Here is a 22,438-nt window from a genome sequence, read left to right on the forward strand (position 1 = left end):
CTCTCATATTTCTAACTGGTGGTGCACTCCAAACTTTGTTCCCTCTTGCACTGTTTCTATTCCTGTTATGTTGCAGTGACTCCTGATAATCCACACTCTTCGCCTGTAATCCAATTGTTCAAGAGCATAGATGGTGATTCGGTGACCCAACAGCACCAGAACAGGCAGGCTGAGTAGTTCCTCTCCAAGAACCTGTCTCCAGATTATGAGACAGGTTCTCCCGAATCCTTTCAGGGTTTTGGAGGTTCTCCAGTTGGGTTTGTTGAAGGTTTTTATGCCATCTCCTACGGTCCAAGAGTCTTCAGTAACGCAGCGTCAGCAACTCTGAGCTCATTTATCACTTCTGAACCTGATGGGAGGAGCCAGGAGTTACTCTGAGCCAATCAGACTTCATAGTTTCTTATGACTTTGTGCCTTAAGATATAGCTGCAGAAGATTAACTGAATACAGAGTGCAGCAACAGAAATACTGCTGACATTCATGACGTTTGAATCCAAATGCCTGAAGACCGAACTCTCAGAAGTAGAGAATATCTGCATAAATGGACTCCCAAGGACCTTAAAGCAACTGAATCAGAACAGAACATACAGCAAAATTAGGCAAAAAACCTATAACCAGCACATCTTCATAGAGATAAGTTTGGCATAGTAATTGAAGCTGGAAAACAATACAAAAAATATAATAATATACTGTTTGGTGGTACAATTCACTGTCTTAATGAGAAGTTTTAGTTCATGTCAAAAAGAGCCACAGTGAGTCCATTCTTGGAGAAAAGCCCAATCACTATTACTTTCCAAAGGTCGAGAATATAAGATGAAACAATATCAAAATGTGCTGCACCCTTCTTATTACAGGGAGGAGTACACATATGTTATCTACACTTAGAAAGAGCTGAAATCTGTCCAGCAAATTCTGTCTACTCTTGTTCACAAGTTAAGGGTTACCAAGGTTTTAAAAAGGAAATTTTTATCAAACAGTTTAAAGTATTTTAGAAGGGATGCTGGAGAAAGTGCAGGAGTGAATGGAGTTATCTGTGTCTGTACAGAGCATAGAAAAGCTCTACATTCCCCGCTTTCCTAATTGTTGCTGAGTACTGCTGGTCAGCTAGGTGAAAGAAGGATAAAAAAAAACATGGCCACAGTTGACAGGTTATGAACTTTTCTGTTAAGCTGCAGACTGCTGGCTAGATACCAGAGCAGATAGCCTGACTAAATAACCAGGCAATATCTGTAATATCTGTTTTTTCGAAGCTTTGTGTTACCAATGCTTTAGGAAGTAGAAGTGTGGAAGGTGCAGGAGCACCCCATGGTTTTACTTTTTTTATTTTTACTTAAACCTAATCTTAATAAGGTATGTAATTAAAAACAAATTCTTATTTACACTAATGACTTGGCGTTATTGTACTGATTGGTTGACACCAACCAGTGCTGTGCAGCGCTACTTAAGGCGCATCAGCGATTAAAAACTTTCCATTACTATTGCAAAGTATTAATTGGATGCAGACATTTTTGCTTTAGGTTTATATTATACATATATATATATATATATAAAATGTGTTCTAGCTTTTTAAAAAGAGGCCTCATTGGCAATTCGGTTTTATTTGGTCAATTAACAATAATAAAACCAGCTGCAAATGGTTAATGCTGTTATTTGCAATTTTTTAAGAAGACATTTGATTAAATAGTTGTTTAGAGATTTAGACAACCCAGTGAATGGGTTGTACTTGAATGCACCAGGTGAGGGGAAACAGTACCGGTGTGTAGTCACATGTCTGCTGCTAAAAAGCCTGTTTTCTGCCACTTTTTAAAGTTGCACGGCGGAACATAGATTTCTGCGCTTTGGTTTCTCACATTAACGTTCTTCTTGTGCACAGGCTTAAAACTATGTTGTACCTGTTCAGAAAATTTGAGCCAATCCCAAAATGGGGTGTACAGAAACCTTAAAAACCTATTCTGGCCCACGCCTGTTCACAAGTGACAACACCCAGGTAAGAAACAGAGCGGATCCCACTGTTGTATCCGAGAGGACATCTGCCTTGTTTAAAAGGTACAATGTAAATGTATTTTGTTTTCTTAGAAACACAAGCAGATACAAAATAAATTATTCTGTAAAGACCAGTAAAATTCTGCATCAAGAAGACCGGACCTTTAGAAACCAATCTCCTGGACACCACTCTCAGCATCATTTAATCTAGTGGTGGGAATTGGTTATACTAAAAACTAAAAAGAACATAAAAGGGATGCCCAATCCCTCATACCAGAGGAACAGGCTAAGCCTGGGAAATAAGTTCTCTAATGTAGAACCAAAAACCTGCAACCAAAATTTGGAATAGATGGGGAAAAGAACTGAATTGTCTGGCAGTGCTCTCATTGGAACCCTCTGTTGTGAGGCTAAGTGCAGGTGAAGCTGGTTGGAGGTGAAGCCAGATTCAGCTGTAAGAAGATTATCACACTGAGCTAATTTAAGTCAGAGACACAGAGAACACATACACGGTGTCTCCTGTTCAACTCTCCCTCCTACCTGTTTTCCCTCTCAGTTTAAAGCCTGAAAACACATGATGTCAGACTAAAAGTCAAGTTCCAGGAATAAGGCAAAACGCTTCAGATTTCCACCAGAGGGCAGACGAACATTTAAACTAAAGTAGTGTTCTGTTAAAACAAAAAAAAAAAGATCTTTCATCTGGAGTCAAACACATATTCATATATCAGTGCAGTTACCACTGTTTTCTAAGTTCACTTTATTTAATCTGAGAATTTCTTCTGGGGTTTTTGAATATATAAAAATTAAAAGCGTTTTTTGATTATGTAATACCAAAGGTTATTCTTTTTATGTGTGATAAATTAATACATGGGCAGTGTACATACAAATTAATAATGTAACAGTCGGCATATATCAACAAAAAATATAAAAAGGAGCTTAAAATAAAAGCAAACCATGATTTTGTGAGTTTAACCCGCTGTTGTGTTTTATAGGTTTATTTCATTTCAGCTCTGAAATCAGTTTAATACTTTCGCTGAATCAGAGGTTTTGCTTATTTTTCTGACTTACGTGAATTCTATTCACCCCTGCTGATAATGATTTTAGATGATTCTTATTTCTCTAAGAAATAAAATCAACAGCATTAAAACTATGTGTGTGACAGCTTGTCACTTTGAAAAGAGTTTTTTACTATTTTAAAACAATGACAAAATGATTAAAGTTGAAAATTTAAGCCATCTTTAGCATTTTCTGTTATTGATCAGCAGGATTAGCACAGTTACCATTACAGACGGTAAACGTCTCTGTGCATGAGAATGTAGACCCTTTGCTTTAACTATACACAAAAAAGGCTGCCAACATTTTCAAATCCAGCTTAACAGACTGGCTGAAAACTAAAAGAGGTTCGACAGGAGCAACTTTGCTGTAATATGTTTAGGCTTCTTGCTTTCTGCTGATCAGCATGAACTTCATGAAGTTTTGCTCTCTTAAAGTAGCCGCTTGTATGAACTGCCGACATCTCTGTCACAATAGAAACTACACTTTTATTTTAAATTGCCTCTTTCACCTTTTGTGCTTCATTTGACTAAAAAATCTAACTGATAGTCAAAACAACTAACTTTCAGGCTTCATGCTTCGATAACTTTCACACTGAAGAGTGTTATATGCGCATCCTCTTAGAGCTTAGGTATTTTTCAACAGTTTCGCTGATTGAAAAAACATTTTATTATTACATTTTTGACTGGTGGGTTACAAGTTAGGACAATCGAGCATAAAGTTTTATTTGCATCTCCGAAAAAGATCTACTCAGATTTTCAGCAAGGACCCGGTACTAATGTTGCTTAATCTCATGCTAAAATATCTTTACTCACTGTCTGACCTGATGAGGAGTCACTCAACCTCACATGCCAAATCCTTCGAGAGGCTAACTTCTGATTAAATCGGACAACAATTATTTGACCATTCAGGGGTACTCAAAGAGTGTGTATAGAGGATTGATCTTTCAGCCCAAGATGGTCGGGTTATCATTAAAAATGTAAAAAGACAGAAATTAAAATGATGTCACAGCAAAAACGAAGTTATTCAGTTGTAACGCAGTCCCACACTGTAAATTGCACATCAATCTTCCCCTACAGTCCATTCCACGATATATAAAGCAGGGCTTGATGTTTCACAAAACATAAGAAACAGTACGACAGCAGCTTAAAATTGGTCTAACACTGAATGTTTGTTTCCATGTAGGCTTCTACGACATTTAGCACTTACTGTCAGGCTCATCACAGCTCGTGTATTCAGGTGTGGTCAACAGCTCCTCCTCTGAACTGCTGAAGCTACCAATCACGCGCATTTTTCCCATCATCCTCCCCCTCTGCGCCATGCTCTCATTGGTTGGTTTCCTCTTCAGGGCGGAGCTTGGGTCCAGAAGCTGCTGTGGCAGCGGGCTGCGTCGAGGAGATGTGGGGCTGAGGTGATTGGGAGCCCTGTCAACCGAGAACGACCTCTGACCTACAGACCCAATTAGTCCCTGAGGCCAATTCTGGTGGGATGCTGAGAAGCAAAAAAACTGGATTAAGCTTAAGTCTGATATCATAAAGCAAGGCATCAACACGGAGTCCAATGTTTACTTACCTGTATGTCTCAGGTTGAGGTGTTCAGGTTCTGCGGCAGCCAGGGAGACGTCGCTGTGCCGACGCTGGTGGCGGACCCTGCCGACCTGAGCCAACATCCTCATGGTCTCCTCGCTCGGCTGCGGCTTCACTGGATATCGAGCCAGATTGGGGTCACTTCGGTAGCGAGCCTGAAACTCCTCCTCCTGCCGCCGTCGCAGCTCACGGTCCACCAGAACCTGGTCAAAGGGGTGGTCCTGATCGAGGAGAGAGAATAGGTCAACATCCTAAGCCAAGTCTAGTAGAAAACATCACAGTTAGCTTCCAATTCAGCAGTTTGGTAAATGTTTTTTAATTTAGTTTTGGCATTTGAACTACATTACATATCTCTAGTTCCAAGTCTGCAAAAAAAAATAATAATAATAATAATAATAATATGGCAAACAATATCATATCTAACAGAAGAACATTCTGGCTGTGTAAATATACCTTAAAATGATGAAATACTGTTGTAATTAGTGATACAAATTTCTAGATCAAGTAGAGAATAAAATGATAGAATCACCCTGTAAATTGTATTTCTGAATCAAATACCTGCACAACTCTCATTATGCAAATGAGTATGCAGGTAAAAGAGTTACAGACCTTAACAAGGCGTTGCAGCAAACACAGTGCTGCATATCAGGTATAGAAACTGGGCACATATCCGTTTTCATTCCTTCAGTGAGTAGCAGGTTCCCTTATGTAAAGCATTTTTTCAGGTTGATAATGCATCTATCCTCTGGACCACCTTTAGGAAAGGCAGCACAACTTGACAATTTGGCTAGCCAACTGATCAAATTGCTCCATATAAATAATAATTCGTGGTTTTAAAATTGTATTCTAAAATGTGCGCAATAGTGTGGCTATAACTGACATTTTTAGTTTTAAGATGGACCTGGAATAAGGTCAAAATGCTGAACAAAAAAGAAAAAAAAAACACATTTAAATCAGCTTTTTTTTTTTCTCCATAGACCAAAAATGTGTTTTGAAGAATGTACAAATTGTGCAAAAAATGCGGTATATATATATTTAATTTTAAGTCCGATTTTTTATTTGAAAACTGAGCAAAAATTAAGTGAAATAGTCCTTTAATCAAGTGCTGAGTTAGATGTTTGGTTTTAAAGAACAGCTACATTATAACTGCATTGTTGTTATGCAAAGTATTACCTTAATTTATTTTTTTTATATTCTGAAAATAAGGTAAAAAATGTTAAACATTTTACATTTTTTGAATGCAATAAAAACAATAAGAAATAAAAACAACATTGTATGAATTTTTTTTTGCACATATAATTTTGAATAGTACCACATTCTTAGAAAGTAAGTCATCACTGTAAATATTATATCTATTCCCATTTGGGATGTTCAGTTAAGACCAGAATGATTCATGCCGACTGGAATCTGGAATGACCCAGCCAAGTCAAAAATTAGGGTGATGGCAAGGAGGCCTTGCAACCTCAAAGCCTCGGAGCTCATTACCAAATATAATAATGTAAATTATAAAAACAATTGTCATTGCAATTGTACATTCCAATGAAATTAGTCCTATGCATTTAACCCATCCTACAGCGAGCAGTGGCAGCAGCACCTGGGGAGCATTTTGGGGCTAAGGGTCTTAAAGGATATAAATACATTTTGATAAATTATCTTACTCAAACTTGATACTCCTTTTAATTGTTTTATTATGTTTGAGAGACAATTGTTTCATTTCCTATAATAATTTTAAATGTAAACCTATCAGGGGTATAAATAATTTAGGACTTAACTATATAATTAATGAACACACAGATTTATAAACATATTAAAATGAAATCTGTCCGACCCACCTGTGAGTGCCAGCGGCCTCGCCTGTCTTTGATCGGTCGCCTCTGGACGTGTAGCTCCTCCTCGCCATTGCCATAGTAACTGTGCATAGAGCGGGTGCGTCGATCCAGACCATGGTCAGAAGGCGAGCGAGGCATCCTGCCACCACCATCGTAATATGCCGAGGGGCTTCGCCTCCTGACGGACACACAGAGTAAACCAATCAGGTGTGAGGAGATGTTGCTCTAAATCAGGGGTTCCCAAACTTTTCAGCCTGTGAACATCAAAATAACAGTGGCAGAGACTGGCGACCCCCTAAAAATACATGTACACCTCAGTGGTCACATCACGACGATTCTGATCACCATCTGCCGACCCCCCACTTGGTGTCTTGCAACCCCCTGGGGGGTCCTGACCCCCACTTTGGAAACCCCTGCTCTAAATAAACAACTTTGAGATATATATTTTTATATAAAGTTCATCAGCATGAATAAAGTGGTCCTGACATCTGCATCGACTGAAGCATATTTTATTCTTCAGTGTTTGGTGAAAAGCCCATTTTTTAAAGCGGTTTCCTTTGTATGTTAATGACCAGGGAGAAGTTTTGACATTGAAGCTGAACTTAATAGTATTAAACAAGCTTCTGGTATAATTCAGGTGGTAAACTAGATCATGGTTCTGTGAAGAATTGGTCAAATCCATTTAAATTGGTTGATTTCCTGGCGTAAAGCCAGCTTTTGAGAACAGTTCATTCATTTTCAATAAGGCTGAGACCATGATGGTTGGTCTGTTAAAGTGTGTTTGGGATTTTTGGCTTTTTGGTGCACCAAATACCCCTCGGCCTTCATCATGACATTCAGGGAAAAAAAACAGTATCACTGGCAATGTAACAGCTCGGCAACCCGATGCTACCACCACCCGGTTCAACCGTTTTTTCTTGTCTTTGTTGGTCAACAGGTCAGTTATTGTCTCATTGAACTTAGATATTTCTTAAGGAGACTTTCAGCTTCTCCAGGTGGGAGGCTGCAAGTTTCAATGGAGATTGAAGGTGACGTTTTCAAAGTAGGACCTTCTTACTTTGTTGGAGCCCTCTTTGTCCATGGCAAACTAAAACCTGTTCAAATGTGGACAATGGCACCGATGCTGCAGTGGCTTTATGTTTATGATAGCCTTGAGACTTGGTGGTTCTTGGGCTGTTCCTGAACATCCTGACCATTTCTTTTATCTGAGGGGGACACTTTAGGTCAGATGGTTGAAGACTTGGACACAGTTGGGTGTTCCAACATGACACTGATCCCAAACACACATTAAAACTGATTTTGCAAGGCTTACGTTAGGCTTACTGAATGGCCTCCCCAAATCCCAGATATCTCCCGATTGGAAATTAATGAACTGAGCTTAACAGCATTGTTTGAGCCAGGAAAACAGTCAATAAATTACTGAAGCTGTATCATCCTTTTACCTCTAAAAAGCATGGTTGAAATAAACGATTACAAAGACAAAATTATTATTCCTCCCTGTAATGAGTCCATGTAAAATTCTGACTGGGACTAAAACAGGAAACGTCTCACAGATCTGTGCATCAGATCTGTTATTTGTTAGTAAATTAGATTTATGTTTTCATCCATCACCTCATCAGCTCCAGTAAATAAAGACTGTATATGGAGGATTAATGATAAAATGTTCAAACACTGCATATAAGTCAGACAACAATAAGCACTCCTCTGATAGTTAGTTTGAGAAATTTGCTTTTGGAAATGCCTGATTTACTTAAGTAGTTGTTTTTTTTTAACATGGGGACATTTGCTTCACATCATCTTATTTCATAATCTGATAGCATAAAATATCTTAATATTTTTTACTCATGACAACTGACAGTTTTTCTCAATTTTAAAGCTACATAAAGTATTCATGTAAAAAGTAAAAGGACTCATGCATAAGAAGTCAGTATGTGAAAATAAAAAACCCATAAGGATACCAATCTTTTCCAGACACAAATTTCCCACCTCTAAAATTTATTTTAAAACATAAAGTTAACCATTACTTTATGGCAGATATTTCTGTAGCAAGGAGGGAGGACACAAGGAAGGAAGGAATGAACCAAGGAAGGAAGAAAATAATAAACAAAAGGAGAAGTCACACAATGAAAGTCGAAATGAATTAGGGATTAAGGAAGGACATAGTGGAAAGAAGGCAGAGAAAGCAATAGAGGCATAAAACCAACAAAGGAAGGACTGAATGAAGGGATGTAGAGTAAACATGAAGAAAGAAAGAAGGAATAGAGAAAACAAAGAAGAAAAGAATGACAGAAGGATACAAGTAAGAAAGAAAGGAAAATTCAAAGAAAGAAGGGGGAAAGAAGGGACACCAGAAGGCACAGGAAGGAAAGACATAAGGAAGAAAAGAAAAAAGCTGGCAAAGAAGTAAAGGAGGTAAACAAGGAAGGAAAATGGATGCACATAAATAGAAATAAAGAATAGGAAAGGAAGTAGGGCACAAAAAAGGAAAGAAGGTGGAACGGAGACCTGGAAAACATCCATCCATCCATCCATCCACTTTCTATACTTGTTTCTACCATACAGAGTCGTGGGGGAGCTGCTGCCTATCTCCAGCAGTCTATGAGCGAGAGGCGGGGTCCACCCTGGGCATGTCGCCAATCCATCGCAGGGCAACACATACATACAGGACAAACAACCATGCACACACTCATTCATACACCTAAGGGCAAATTAGAGTGACTAATTAACCTAACAGGCATGTCTTTGGACTGTGGGAGGAAGCCGGAGTACCCGGTGAGAACCCACGCATGCACGGGGAGAACATGCAAACTCCATGCAGAAAGACCCCAGGCCGGGAATTGAACCCAGGACCTTCTTGCTGTAAGGCAACAGTGCTACACCAGTGTGAAGCCCAACGTGGAAAACAATGAACTCAAATTCCAGACTATTTATTTTTAATGTAAACTGAGGGATATGAATTACTCTAGAAATTCAGCTTTTAAAACTCTGTAACTCCCATAAATTTGCAATGGACAAAATTAAGACTGTTGCCCTGGTGGGGTCAATCCTAGCAGGTCACACGGACTGGCGAGCTGTCCAGGGTTGACCCGACCAATGACTGCTGGACATCAGCACCACACCCGTGTGAGTTCATAAGGAAGGGAGGTATAGATGATGGATGTGTGAGCGGGAGATTGCCTTTATTTTAACCTACATACATGTTCTTGGCATGATTTGAAAGTTCTTTAATGCCTTTTAGATTAAGCTTTTGGTTTGGACACACAGCTGTTGTATATTTTGCAAACAAATCTAATCAGAATAAGCTCCCAATAGGACCTGATTCACTGTTCAACATCTGAAATGTAACTCTAACACCACCCAGAACCTCATTAAATCTTCCCTAAACAACCACGCTTACAAATACCGCAGTAAAAATAACCTATAATTGAATGTCTGAGATGCATACTTACATGCGGTTATCGTGTCCTGTTAGTGTGCACTGATACACCCGTCATGCAGATGCAGGAAGACAAAGTGGAATGCTTATTTCAGCCAGATAAAACTCTATGAGAAGACGAGGATCCAAACATTGTGTTTGAAACGTGTTTTTGGTCAGAGATGTAAATAAAGAGTCTCCTTCTGTTTTTCTGCAAGCGGTCAGAGGACTGAAGCCTCATGTGTCGATTCAACACACGACACATTGACACACATTAACACACACTCAGCAGGTTTATAACTGACAGCTGGAGTACAACTGATGCTCCGCCCCATCCACCCGGCCCGCATTAATACGCCCCCCTTCAGCTCTCTCTATCTCACTCTGACTCCACCCACCTGGGATATTACATCACCGCTACAAGCTGGGCTAGCCTGTGTGTGTTAGCCTGCTGTATTTAGCAGCGGTAATAATCCCCTGTGAGCTGCAGGATTATTATTCTGTTAATCTGATTAGCGTGTGTGTTTGAGTTTGTGTGTATGGCGGCTGTGCATGTTTGATGGGTACAGTCGCTCGCAGTGTGTGTTGGAGATGGGGTCTGGAGGTAAATTATATGTGTGATCTAATTAAGACAGAGTCAGACATCAAAGAATAAGTCTGAATTTTAATGAGTCTGCAGTAACAACCTGCAGACACAACTCGGGGTTAAATGTTTCTCTTGTAGATCAGCAACATAAAAAACAGAACCAATCTCTTTTATTCAAATAAATGTTGGTATTTCCTTCAGTTGAACTTTTCTGATCTGTTACTGCAGCTTTATTGTCGGATGTTTGTTTTTTTTGGTTTGTTTTACCTTGAAACAACAAAAGAAATTATTTTATATAAACACAGCACCTTTTTAACCTTTAAAGAGGTTATCGGAAGCACTTTCAATTTCAAATTTTTAGCCACAGAAGTCTTTTAAGAAAATAGTCTTTATATTTTTTCTCTTTTTTTCACAAAATAAATCAGTTTCTCTATTAAACCAGGGTCAGTGCTTGCCCATATCTTACTGATTCAAGAGATGAACCAAGGACTGTATTTGGCTCTAGTAATGGTTCCTTACCACCAGACCTCGATTTGTCAAGGGCCACCATTAATGAATCCAAATTAGAGGTCAAATCTGGGCTTCAGAGGACACTGACATGGTGCGGAGGTTGTGGGTTGTGCCCCAAATCTTCCAATTGGAAGAAGATAACTCATCCAATGCCATTTATTCTCTTAAGTTTCTCATATTTTAAACAACACTTACTGTTCTGTAGCTCCATTACTCAGAAGCCCCATGGCCCCTGATGCTCCCTGCATTGTTGCGTGAGGAGGCGACGCGTTAGGGTAAAATTCACCCGAGCGGGTGAGGATCTCCTGCTGCTTCCTGCACACGTTGCACACCCACATCACCTGAAACACAAGGCCAACATGCGCTTGTATTTTCACATTTCAAATTAGAATGTATTTTATTAGGGTTTTATGTGATAGACCAACACAAAGTAGTGCATAATTGTGAATTGGAAGGAAAATACATGGTCTGGACTTTGACTGGACCATTCTATCACTTGGATAAGCTTTGATCTAAACCATTTTTTTTTTGTAGCTCTGCGTTAGGGTTAGTGAGTTCAGGTTTGTCTTTTGCAGCCTCTAACAGGTTTTCTTTCAGGATTGTCCAATAATTAGCTCCATCCAGTTTTCCTGAAGAAGAAGACCATCCCCACAGCATGATCCTGCCACCACTATGCTTCACCCTGGGGATGCTACGTGCAGGGTATAGTGTGCTGTTAGTTTTCTTCAGCATATATTGTTAAACATGTAGACAAAAAACATTTTTATGGTTACATCTGACCAGAACACCCTTCACTTGTCAGCTTTCTCCCCTACATGGCTTGTGGCAAACTGCAAATGGGACTTCTTATGTTTTTCTTTCACTAAAGGCTTTCTTCTTGCTTCTCTATTATTGCGGCCAGATTTGTGAAATGCACTACTAATAGCTGTCTTGTCCATAGCTTCTCCTACCTGATCCCTGAATCTCTGCAATTCATCCAGAGTTAACATGTGCCTTATGGGTGGTTCTTTAATAGGTTTAAGTGGACTAGCATGTCTAGATATGTTTGTAGTTGTACCATACTCTTTCCATTTTTCTTTCAGACTCTAACCTTGAAAACTTGCTCAGAGTTTATCTGTTCTTTCTTTCTAGGTGAAACGACTAAAGGAGCTACATCCATTAACATTTACTTTTCCTTCCCATAGAAAGTACTCCTGGATCAGTGCTTCTTTGTTCTCTTTGTGTCTCTGCACTGTTCTCTCAAACCCCCAGTCGGTCGTGGCAGATGGCCGCTCATACTGAGCCTGGGTCTGGTTCTGCTGGAGGTTTCTTCCTGTTAAAAGGGAGTTTTTCCTCTCCACTGTCGCTACATGCATGCTCAGTATGAGGGATTGCTGCAAAGTCAACGCCAGTGACTGTCCACTGTCTCTACATGCTCATCCAGGAGGAGTGAATGCTGCAAGTCACTGACTGGATGCAATCTGCTGGGTTTCCTTAGATAGAAAAACTTTTTATCCAATTTGAATAAATAACTGAATCTGACTGCACTGTTCAATGGTTACGATTAATTGGAATGTATGAACCTGACTGTTGAGAAGTACCTTGAGACAACATGTGTTGTGAATTGGTGCTATATAAATAAAACTGAATTGAATTGAATTTTCAGAATGGTGGATTGAACAGTGCTCTGTGAGATGTTCAGAGTTTGGGATATTGTTTTCTAACCTAACCCCACTTAACCCCTCCACACCTTCATCTCTGATATCTGCTGTGTTTCATGGTCGCTGTGATGCTGTTTGCTCACTAACAAACCTCTGAGGCCTGTCCAGAGCAGCTGGATTTATACTGAGGTTAAATTAAATAAAGTCAGAAACTATTTCTTAAACAGGTGACTTCTAAAGGCAATTGAATGCACTGGATTTATTTTTAGTGTATGAGAACAAAGGGAGGCTGGAAACACCTCAAACTTCTCAGATTTTTTATTGCAAGTAATTTTGAAAACCATGAATCAATTTCCTTCTATGTTACAATAATGGACCACTTTCTGTTGGTCTATTGATTAAAAGTGAGACTTCTGATTATAACAACATGTAAAAGTTCAAATGGTGTGAATAATTTTGCAAAAGGCACATTTTGTTGCAGATTTTTCTGTGGGTTTGTATGACACTGAATGAACTCTTTGGATATGTTTTTATGCCACACTATTTACATTTTTTTTTTTTAAATGTAACTTTTTTAGATCCACAAATAAAACAGTCAGTCAGTCAGTCATTTTCTACCATTTCTTCCATAGTGGGTCACGGGGGAGCTGGTGCCTCTCCAGCAGTCTATGGGCGAGAGGCAGGGTACACCCTGGACAGGTCGCCAGTCCATCGCAGGGCAACACACATACAACCATGAACACACTCATTCATACACCTAAGGGCAATTTAGATTGACCAATTAACCTAACAGGCATGTCTTTGGACTGTGGGAGGAAGCTGGAGTACCCAGTGAGAACCCATGCATGCACGGGGAGAACATGCAAACTCCATGCAGAAAGACCCCCGGCCGGGAATTGAACCCAGGACCTTCTTGCTGCAGGGCAACAGTGCTACCAACTGCGCCACCGTGCAGCCCCACAAATAAAACAATTATTTCCAAAATAAATTTTTTCCTTTTTGGGAATTTTTATACCCTGCCATGGAATGATTTTATCTGAGAAAACACCACCCAAACATACACAATTTATTATCAACCTTAAACACAATCTACAAAAAACGTAATATGACCTTACACACTGACCTTATTAGCTCTTAGAGGGACACGCCCACCGCAGCGGGCGCAGAAGCGACTTTGACAGTAGCAGCAGGCTCGGCCGCAGCCATCAGCAAACTTGGTTTTGTGACAGACGCCGCAGGTGGGGGACTCCGCCCTCGCCGTCTGAGCCGCAGGAGGCTCCTCCCCCAGCTTCTTCACCTGGTCTTTATACATTTCAAACTGTTGATGTAACTTCCTGTAAAGAATAAGAGCAGTCAGACAATGATCTCTCTGTTGTTATATTTCATTGGCTATAATATTTCATGAATAGAGACTTTTTTTGCACTGCATCACAGAATTACTTACAAATTGTGTTATGCATGTTTTTAAGAAGAGAATGATCCTCATTCACTGGTCCATATTACCTACATATCTTCCCTACTGAGTTCATTGATCAAACATCCAACAATTGGTCAATATGCTATCTGAGCTGAGCTTCAGCGCTCAAACAGACCGCCGATCAGTTCATCTTCTTGGCTTTACTCACGTCTGCGACTCGTTGTCAGTCGGACTTTTAACCTGCAGAACTTCGGACACATTGGCTGCAACATTATTGACCAACTGACTGAACCCTGAGAATGGATTCCACCTGTTCCGGGTAACACAGACAGTCAGCTGACAGGAAGCATGCTCGCCGTGGGATTGAGGTGTCAGGTTGGGAGACAGGAAGGAGGTTTGGCCAGGACAGGGTTTTTAAGCAGTACATCGGGCTCTGAGGTACTTACGAAGCTGGGGGAAGTTTTACTTCCTCCTCATCCCTGAAGACACAAAGGCCATGATGAGGATGATGATGAAACAGAATAAAAACAATGTCAGAAAAGAAATTAACATAAACTGAAGCGTAGACTAAACAGAAACATGGAGACACACTGACAAAATAGGATACTAAAATTTATCTACACAAAAATAGAACACTGAAGATGATCTATTGTGGTCGAGGGATTAAAAGTAATTGCTCTTAATTAGTGGCTGGTAATTAAAAACCTCGATAGGTCAATGGGAAGTTGTAATGTATTCCAATAGTGAACTAATTTTGGAGCTATTGCTGCCATTGACAGTGTCCACTCTTACTTATAATATGTGCATCTTGTCCGACTTCCCTGTGTGTTTATATGTGTCTCTTTCCTGGGCATGTTGTGGACGTATTGCTGCCATTAACTCTGTGTTCTCTATGTTTTTAGAAAGTACAACTGGCCCAATGCCATAGTGTTTGGCTGTGACTGTTTCCTCTCCTCTCAACATAAAGCTGGTCCAGTACAAAGTCAGGTTCCACTGAAGGTTTTCTCCTGTTAAAGTCAGGGGTTCCTCTCCACTGTTGCCACATCCTTACTCAGGATAAGAGATTGATGCAAAGACACCAACTCAATGGAATCATCTGAGCTTCCTTTAAAGGGGACATACAGGGGTTGGACAATGAAACTGAAACACCTGGTTTTAGACCACAATAATTAGTATTAGTATGGTGTAGGGCCTCCTTTTGCGGCCAATACAGCGTCAATTCGTCTTGGGAATGACATATACAAGTCCTGCACAGTGGTCAGAGGGATTTTAAGCCATTCTTCTTGCAGGATAGTGGCCAGGTCACTACGTGATACTGGTGGAGGAAAACGTTTCCTGACTCGCTCCTCCAAAACACCCCAAAGTGGCTCAATAATATTTAGATCTGGTGACTGTGCAGGCCATGGGAGATGTTCAACTTCACTTTCATGTTCATCAAACCAATCTTTCACCAGTTTTGCTGTGTGTATTGGTGCATTGTCATCCTGATACACGGCACCGCCTTCAGGATACAATGTTTGAACCATTGGATGCACATGGTCCTCAAGAATGGTTCGGTAGTCCTTGGCAGTGACGCGCCCATCTAGCACAAGTATTGGGCCAAGGGAATGCCATGATATGGCAGCCCAAACCATCACTGATCCACCCCCATGCTTCACTCTGGGCATGCAACAGTCTGGGTGGTACGCTTCTTTGGGGCTTCTCCACACCGTAACTCTCCCGGATGTGGGGAAAACAGTAAAGGTGGACTCATCAGAGAACAATACATGTTTCACATTGTCCACAGCCCAAGATTTGCGCTCCTTGCACCATTGAAACCGATGTTTGACATTGGCATGAGTGACCAAAGGTTTGGCTATAGCAGCCCGGCCATGTATATTGACCATGTGGAGCTCCTGGCAGACAGTTCTGGTGGAAACAGGAGAGTTGAGGTGCAGATTTAATTCTGCCGTGATTTGGGCAGCCGTGGTTTTATGTTTTTTGGATACAATCCAGGTTAACACCCGAACATCCCTTTCAGACAGCTTCCTCTTGCATCCACAGTTAATCCTGTTGGATGTGGTTCGTCCTTCTTGGTGGTATGCTGACATTACCCTGGATACCGTGGCTCTTGATACATCACAAAGACTTGCTGTCTTGGTTACAGATGCGCCAGCAAGACGTGTACCAACAATTTGTCCTCTTTTGAACTCTGGTATGTCACCCATAATGTTGTGTGCATTTCAATATTTTGAGTAAAACTGTGCTCTTACCCTGCTAATTGAACCTTCACACTCTGCTCTTACTGGTGCAATGTGCAATCAATGAAGACTGGCTACCAGGCTTGTCCAATTTAGCCATGAAACCTCCCACACTAAAATGACAGGTGTTTCAGTTTCATTGTCCAACCCCTGTATATCACGCAAAATCCACTTTTTAGCCTTTAAATACATTTTGTTGTGTGGAGTTCATGGGAGGGCAGAAAAGTTGAATTTTGTCTCTCCGGGTGTTGCAGATATATCTTTATATTCTATTTGGGTCATATTTTTCAGTCCGTTCAGTTTTCTCTATCATCTGTTACGTTTTTCCAACTGTTCAGTCACAGTATTTGCAGCAGAACAGCTAAATCCGCATATCCGCCATTTTTATTTCTCGCTACGATTTTGTCGTCCAACCTCAAGTATGCTGATGCTGAAAGAGGATAAGTTCGGTTCGGTTGTTGGGTGCATTAACCCACACAGTTCATTACACCGTCCTCCAGCATCAGAACCGCATCTAAAAACAGCATCTAAGTGCCTGGTTAAATTTGATTTTTCCACATCAGTGGAGAAATTCCTATTTCTCCACTTCAAGGACGAGTTCTTCATTAACCTCTTCCAGTATCAAGAAGGATTTTCTGAAAGACTTCATCTGATTAAGGGGTCAGTCCCTTCTGTCTATGGAAGTGACGGACGCAGCAAAGCAATAAGCTAACAATAACAACAAAATGACAACTACCTTTATTTTAGACATGAATTTATTGTGTGTTGATAGTTGCTCTCAGACGCACCTCAGAACAGGTAAAAGAGGAGCCTGAGGAGCTACAATAACAAGGAGTTCAGACCAAAGCATTGCAGTTCCACTTTATATAGACCACAACTGGATGATTTAGGTGTGAAAAGGAAGGATTTAAAAGCTTCACATGTCCCCTTGAATAGATAATTTACCCCTATAAGCATTTTTCAGATTAACATGTAAATTAATCTAAATCTGACTAAATTGGATTTTGTTGGAATGAACTGGACTGATTTAAACTGAATTCTTCAAAACTGTATAAGAATTGGACCAGTTTTTCCTGTAAAGGTCTTGAGATGACATTTTATGTCAATTGTGACTTCATCAATTACGAGGAATCTCCAGAGTTCATGATGAGGTTCTAAGAGTTTCTAATGGACTGGCAGACAACACCTAAGAAACATCTGGCAAGAAGAGAGAGATACAAGTTGTAGTCAGTGAGGAGCTCTTAATCAGGAAGAGGTTATTTTGGTTATTGGAGACCTCCTAAGGATGACTGATAGACTATTCACAGATCGATTCTGGTACTCACAAAAGGAGTTATTTGAGATCAGTAAGAATGCTGCAAAGGTTTTAGTTATATTGATCTGACAATAAGGAGGTTGTAGAAGTCATGATTATGTTCTAATTGTTGATGAGGACTCCTAAAGATCTGTGGAAAGGTTCAAGGGCTCATGATGAACATTTAGAGGTCAGTGAACAACCCTTCAGTAAGGACATAGTAGAGATCACGAGGTTCTGATGGTCTATAAGGAGATCCTAAACCTCCTGGGTGATGGGTTTCTTGAGATCAGAATGAGGTTCTAAAGGGCCTCAGACGTCACTTGAGAAACTACTGGCAAGAAGAGGGGTTCTAGGTTCTCAATGAGCAGTTACTTACTTCGAGAAAATGATATTCTAAAGATGTTCATGGACAGTAAGGAGGATCTAGTGGTCAGACGAACGTCTTCATGACTTCATAGGTAGGTCATGATGATCAGTGAGTGAGTTCTTGAGACTTTGACAAGGTTCTAGAGGTGTGTAAAAGCCTTTATTGAGATCAGTAAGGAGGTTGAAGAAGCCTCATTTAAGGTTCTAAAGGCCTCCGAAGAACTCTAATATATAAAAAACTGTGGAGAATTCATAATTTGGTTTTAATGTTTAATGGAGCGTTTCTAGAGATCATATGAGGTTCTAGATGCTATGATGTTATTCTAACAGTCAGTGAACTGGCCTTAGAGATCAGTAAGGTGGATGTAGAGGTACTGATGAGGTTGCAGTAGTCAGCAGTCAGCTCATAGATGTCAGGAAAGAGTAGGTAAAGGCTAGGTTCTGGTGATCGATGGAGAGCTTCTAAAGATCCGTCATTATGATCTAGAGGTCATCAAGAGGTCACAAAGAAAGCTCTTTTGATCAGTGATGAAGTCATAGTGGTGAGGCCCAGCTCTGGGAGATAAATTAAGGGGTCATTACGGGGTCATCATGGGGTTCTGATGTTGAACAGAAAACGTCTAAAGATATTAAATGAGATCATGACTGTATTCTAAAGGTCAACGGAGCGCTTCTAAAGATCCAATGAGATTTTATTGTCACCATTAACACCAGTGGTCGAAAGATCAGCTCTATGAAATTAGTGATGAAGTTTGAGATGAGGTTCTATGTTTTTGGAGTCGACCTAAAATTCTCAACATATTAAAGTAGGTCTGAAGTTAATCAGATTCAAATGGTTTGTACAGAACTTGTGGAGGTTCTGATAGGTTCACATTACCACAGACCCTTTTGTTTTGCTGTAGTTTCTTTAAATTTATTTGCTCTGCATGTGTTCTGGTCTGTCACTTGTTTACTTCTTGAATTCATGCATGCCTGATCTCATTTAACCTTTATTCTTCTATCTGACTTCAGTCGCTGTTGTACAAAAGAGAAAAAACAACCAAAGTAAATTAATTTGACATAAAAACTTAAAGTACAAACAGATAAGACTGGTGGTGTGATCAGCAGGGTCTAGGTGGAAACCAGAGACCTGTCCATTCATCATTCTCCTAGACTCCTAAATACCTTCGATTCTGTGAGAAAATAACCACAATGTTGTCAATATTTATCAGTTTCCTGAGACGAGTCTAATAAAACGTGAGTCTTACTTCAAACCCAACATTTGGAGGTACAAACATGACTCTGCTTGACTTTAGAGACATCTGGTGGCCACAGGTGGCTAAAGCAGCAAGATCAACGAACATCTGAAGTCGTTCTTACAAACTATGTAATAATTGGTAATATGACACAATCACTCATGCTATTGTTTGCTTCTCTCCATTTTTTGTTTCACCTCATAAACTATTAACACTAAAATGTTTTATGTTGGTTTAACCATAGGGGGAAAAAACATCATTGAAAATCATTCTGGAGATAAAACACAATAAATAAAAATTTTAAACAAACTCTTTACATTATTTAAAGATCCCAAAAGCTCAAGACACTTTGATTCATATTAAACCACAACCGCCAATCCACCAACACTCCCACTAATGAGATAATTGGATTTACCCCTGCAGTCCAATTAAAACCAACAGAAACAGAAGGGCTGTCCATGACAAGCGTGCAGCTTGCAAAACTACCAGTTTTTAGGTTCAAGACGACAATTAGGACCACAAATCCTGTAGAAGAACCAGCACAACATCCTGGATAGTGTGCACATGTCAGACATGAATCCAGAATCTCTGTTCTGATCCCATCTGAAGGATCCACACCCTGTAGATGTACAGCTTCTTCTGAATCAAATTTTATTTTAAAAATATGCACAGTCTACAGTTTTTATTATTTTAATTGTTATTATTATTGCTCTGCCTTAAGAACCCAGACTGAAACCTTCTCTTCTCTGATTTTCAGTTGGACCTGCACATAAAAACGTTCCTTCTGTGGTAGTTCAACAACAAAAATCAGCATTGGTTTTTGACATGGCTAAAATAGCTCTCTGCCCAGGATGCCAATGTGCCAGGGGGCAAAATTAGCCCTCACAAAAAAAGGTGAAACCGTAATTTTTGGCATCATGACAACCTTTGACATAAGCATGGAAATCACAATATAAAGAATGAATTATTCAACAATAAAAACACATTCTTTAAAACAGAGTTTGTGATCTGTAAAGCCTCTACTCTATACGCCGAGTTGGACTTCAGCAAAGTTCAACTGAGGCAGAAACCTGGGGCTCCGAGGTTTTGGGGGACAAAAGTAGCTTTCTTAATGAATACGTATTTAGTATTTTCCAAAGCAATCAGCCCATATCCCTGTGAGGTGTTTCAATTTGTTGGAATTTTGTATAGATAAGTATCACTCTGGACTCCAAACCAGCAGGTGTAACAGCAAGTTTTAGAAACCTTCTCATTCCTTTTGTTCCATCAATGAATTCATGTTTAGACACAATGTTGAGCTTATAGGGGAGTTTTTGGAAGGAACACATAAAAAGTCTGTTTCAGGAAACGTATTTGTTTCACATAGTCTAAAAACCTTGAAGTTCATGTGCATCTAAAAATCTAATGTAATTTGCAAGGGTGAAAAGAAAAACTTGTGTGGGCACCAGCACTCGCTCAAGCTCAGGGGCCACATTCTTCTAAATGTGGCCCTGTTGAAATATCTATCTATCTATATAGAAATTGAACAATAAAATGTGTTTGACTGGTGTGGCAGGAGGGTCTTCCCCAGGGCGTCATCCGTGCAAGATCCACTACAGCAACAACCGCTATCCTAAAAGGCTTTGAAATAACAAATTTGATTATCAGAAATGTTTTAATTCTTTCTTTTATCCTTTAATAGCCTTTTTGAGCTGTACTTCTTACTGACTGCCTTATCTGCTCAGCTTAAGAGCTAATTGAAAAAGTGAGTGCATATCTGAGGTAACCTTGATTTTTGTTGCACATGGCATCATTTTATGTTTGGACGTCGTGTCTTCTGCAGCATATTATATTAGGAAATATTGATAACTGCTGGTTAATTTAAACCCCACTCACTTTAGCATGCTCTGCTCCTTCTCCTCCTCTTTCTTCTGTCGTTCCATCACGGAGAGGATGATCCTCCGCTCCTCCTCGGTCAGATGGCTCAGGTCCGGCAGCTCCGGTCCGGCCCCAGTGGGCGGTGCAGGTCCGGCCGCTCCAGACATCCTGACCGAGAGCCGCTGCAAGACAAGAAGGACGGGGTCAGTCGGTCCGTTTCAGTGCGGATGAGGGCCGTCAATACCGTCGATAAATCATGATGACGATGATGATGATGATGATGTTGATGATGATGCAGGCTGCAAAGCCGCAGAGCGCTCATTTTCTTTCTTCCAGGTGCGTTTCCGTGCAGCTCTGGGGCCGCGGTGAGAGAGATGCATCATCCGCCATCAGACCACCTGTTTATGTATCCATTCATCCACCCATCCATCCATCCCTCCCTCTCTCACAGACAGGCGCGGCGGAGTCCTCTTGCCTGTTTAGTCCCTGCTCATGTTGCCTTCTCCGGTGCTCAGCGGCGGCGGCTCCGGTCGGCTCTGCGTTTCGCGGACGGCTCTCATCCTCCGCTCCCCCGAGGCGGTCCTCTCGGCCTGCAGTCGTCTCGTTGTCCCGCTGTGCCTTCTTCGTTTCGTCTCGGTGATTATGGACGCAGCAGCAGCAGCGGCGGTGGCGGCGGAGGAGGAGGAGACGGCGGAGAAAATAAATAAATCCTCCATAGGAAGCGGGGCGGGGCCACGACACGACGGCGCTTTACGTGCAACAAAGATCAGCTGGTCGTCGGTGGGTGGGCGGTGGTGGCGGCAGTGCGGGGGTGGAGGGTGTTCTTCTGAGGCTAAACATAGACCTGCAGCCAAAGATAGAAATACAACCGAACCCTCACAGCAGTGAATCAATCAATCAATTAGCTATAAATGACTCCACCAGATCCAGCGTGGGAGATTTCAGACTATTTTTGGATCCACTAAATGGCGATAAGAATAAGGGGAGTATATTTACCTCAGCTAATCTTAAAAAGATAAATCAGAAATATTCTATATAACGTTAATAATAAGAAAAGAAAAGAAAAAAACCCTAACCTATTGTCTGATAATACAATAATAGAATAGAATAGTATAGAATAGTATAGAATAGTATAGAATAGAATAGAATAGAATAGAATAGAATAGAATAGAATAGTATAGAATAGAATAGAATAGTATAGAATAGAATAGAATAGAATAGAATAGAATAGAATAGAATAGAATAGAATAGAATAGTATAGAATAGAATAGAATAGAATAGAATAGAATAGAATAGTATAGAATAGAATAGAATAGAATAGAATAGAATAGAATAGAATAGAATAGTATAGAATAGAATAGAATAGAATAGTATAGAATAGAATAGAATAGAATAGAATAGAATACTCGATCTTGTGCTATCTGGGT

General features: G+C 40.3%; 1 protein-coding gene across 21 annotated transcripts in view; it reads right to left on the reverse strand.

Annotated features, from left to right (window-relative positions):
• Nucleotides 1-22,120, reverse strand: part of LOC124879056 (regulating synaptic membrane exocytosis protein 2-like) — a 63,020-nt gene extending 40,900 nt beyond the window's left edge. For 6 of the 21 annotated variants that reach the window (XM_047383329.1, XM_047383331.1, XM_047383335.1 and 3 more), the window contains exons 1-9: nt 21,487-22,119; nt 21,030-21,193; nt 14,463-14,495; nt 14,225-14,326; nt 13,723-13,933; nt 11,155-11,300; nt 6,452-6,626; nt 4,606-4,840; nt 4,243-4,524 (exon numbers count right to left, since the gene is read on the reverse strand). In XM_047383329.1, the coding sequence (XP_047239285.1) occupies nt 4,243-4,524; nt 4,606-4,840; nt 6,452-6,626; nt 11,155-11,300; nt 13,723-13,933; nt 14,225-14,326; nt 14,463-14,495; nt 21,030-21,178 (1,333 nt within the window). In that variant the 5' untranslated portion in view covers nt 21,179-21,193; nt 21,487-22,119. Of the gene's footprint in view, nt 1-4,242; nt 4,525-4,605; nt 4,841-6,451; nt 6,627-9,897; nt 10,112-11,154; nt 11,301-13,722; nt 13,934-14,224; nt 14,327-14,462; nt 14,496-21,029; nt 21,194-21,486 lie in introns of those variants that run through there. The other 15 variants (XM_047383341.1, XM_047383336.1, XM_047383344.1 and 12 more) reach the window with 8 other exon arrangements.
• Nucleotides 22,121-22,438: the final 318 nt, after the last annotated feature.

This window comes from Girardinichthys multiradiatus, chromosome 13 (assembly GCF_021462225.1).
Source record: "Girardinichthys multiradiatus isolate DD_20200921_A chromosome 13, DD_fGirMul_XY1, whole genome shotgun sequence".
Taxonomy (NCBI): domain Eukaryota; kingdom Metazoa; phylum Chordata; class Actinopteri; order Cyprinodontiformes; family Goodeidae; genus Girardinichthys; species Girardinichthys multiradiatus.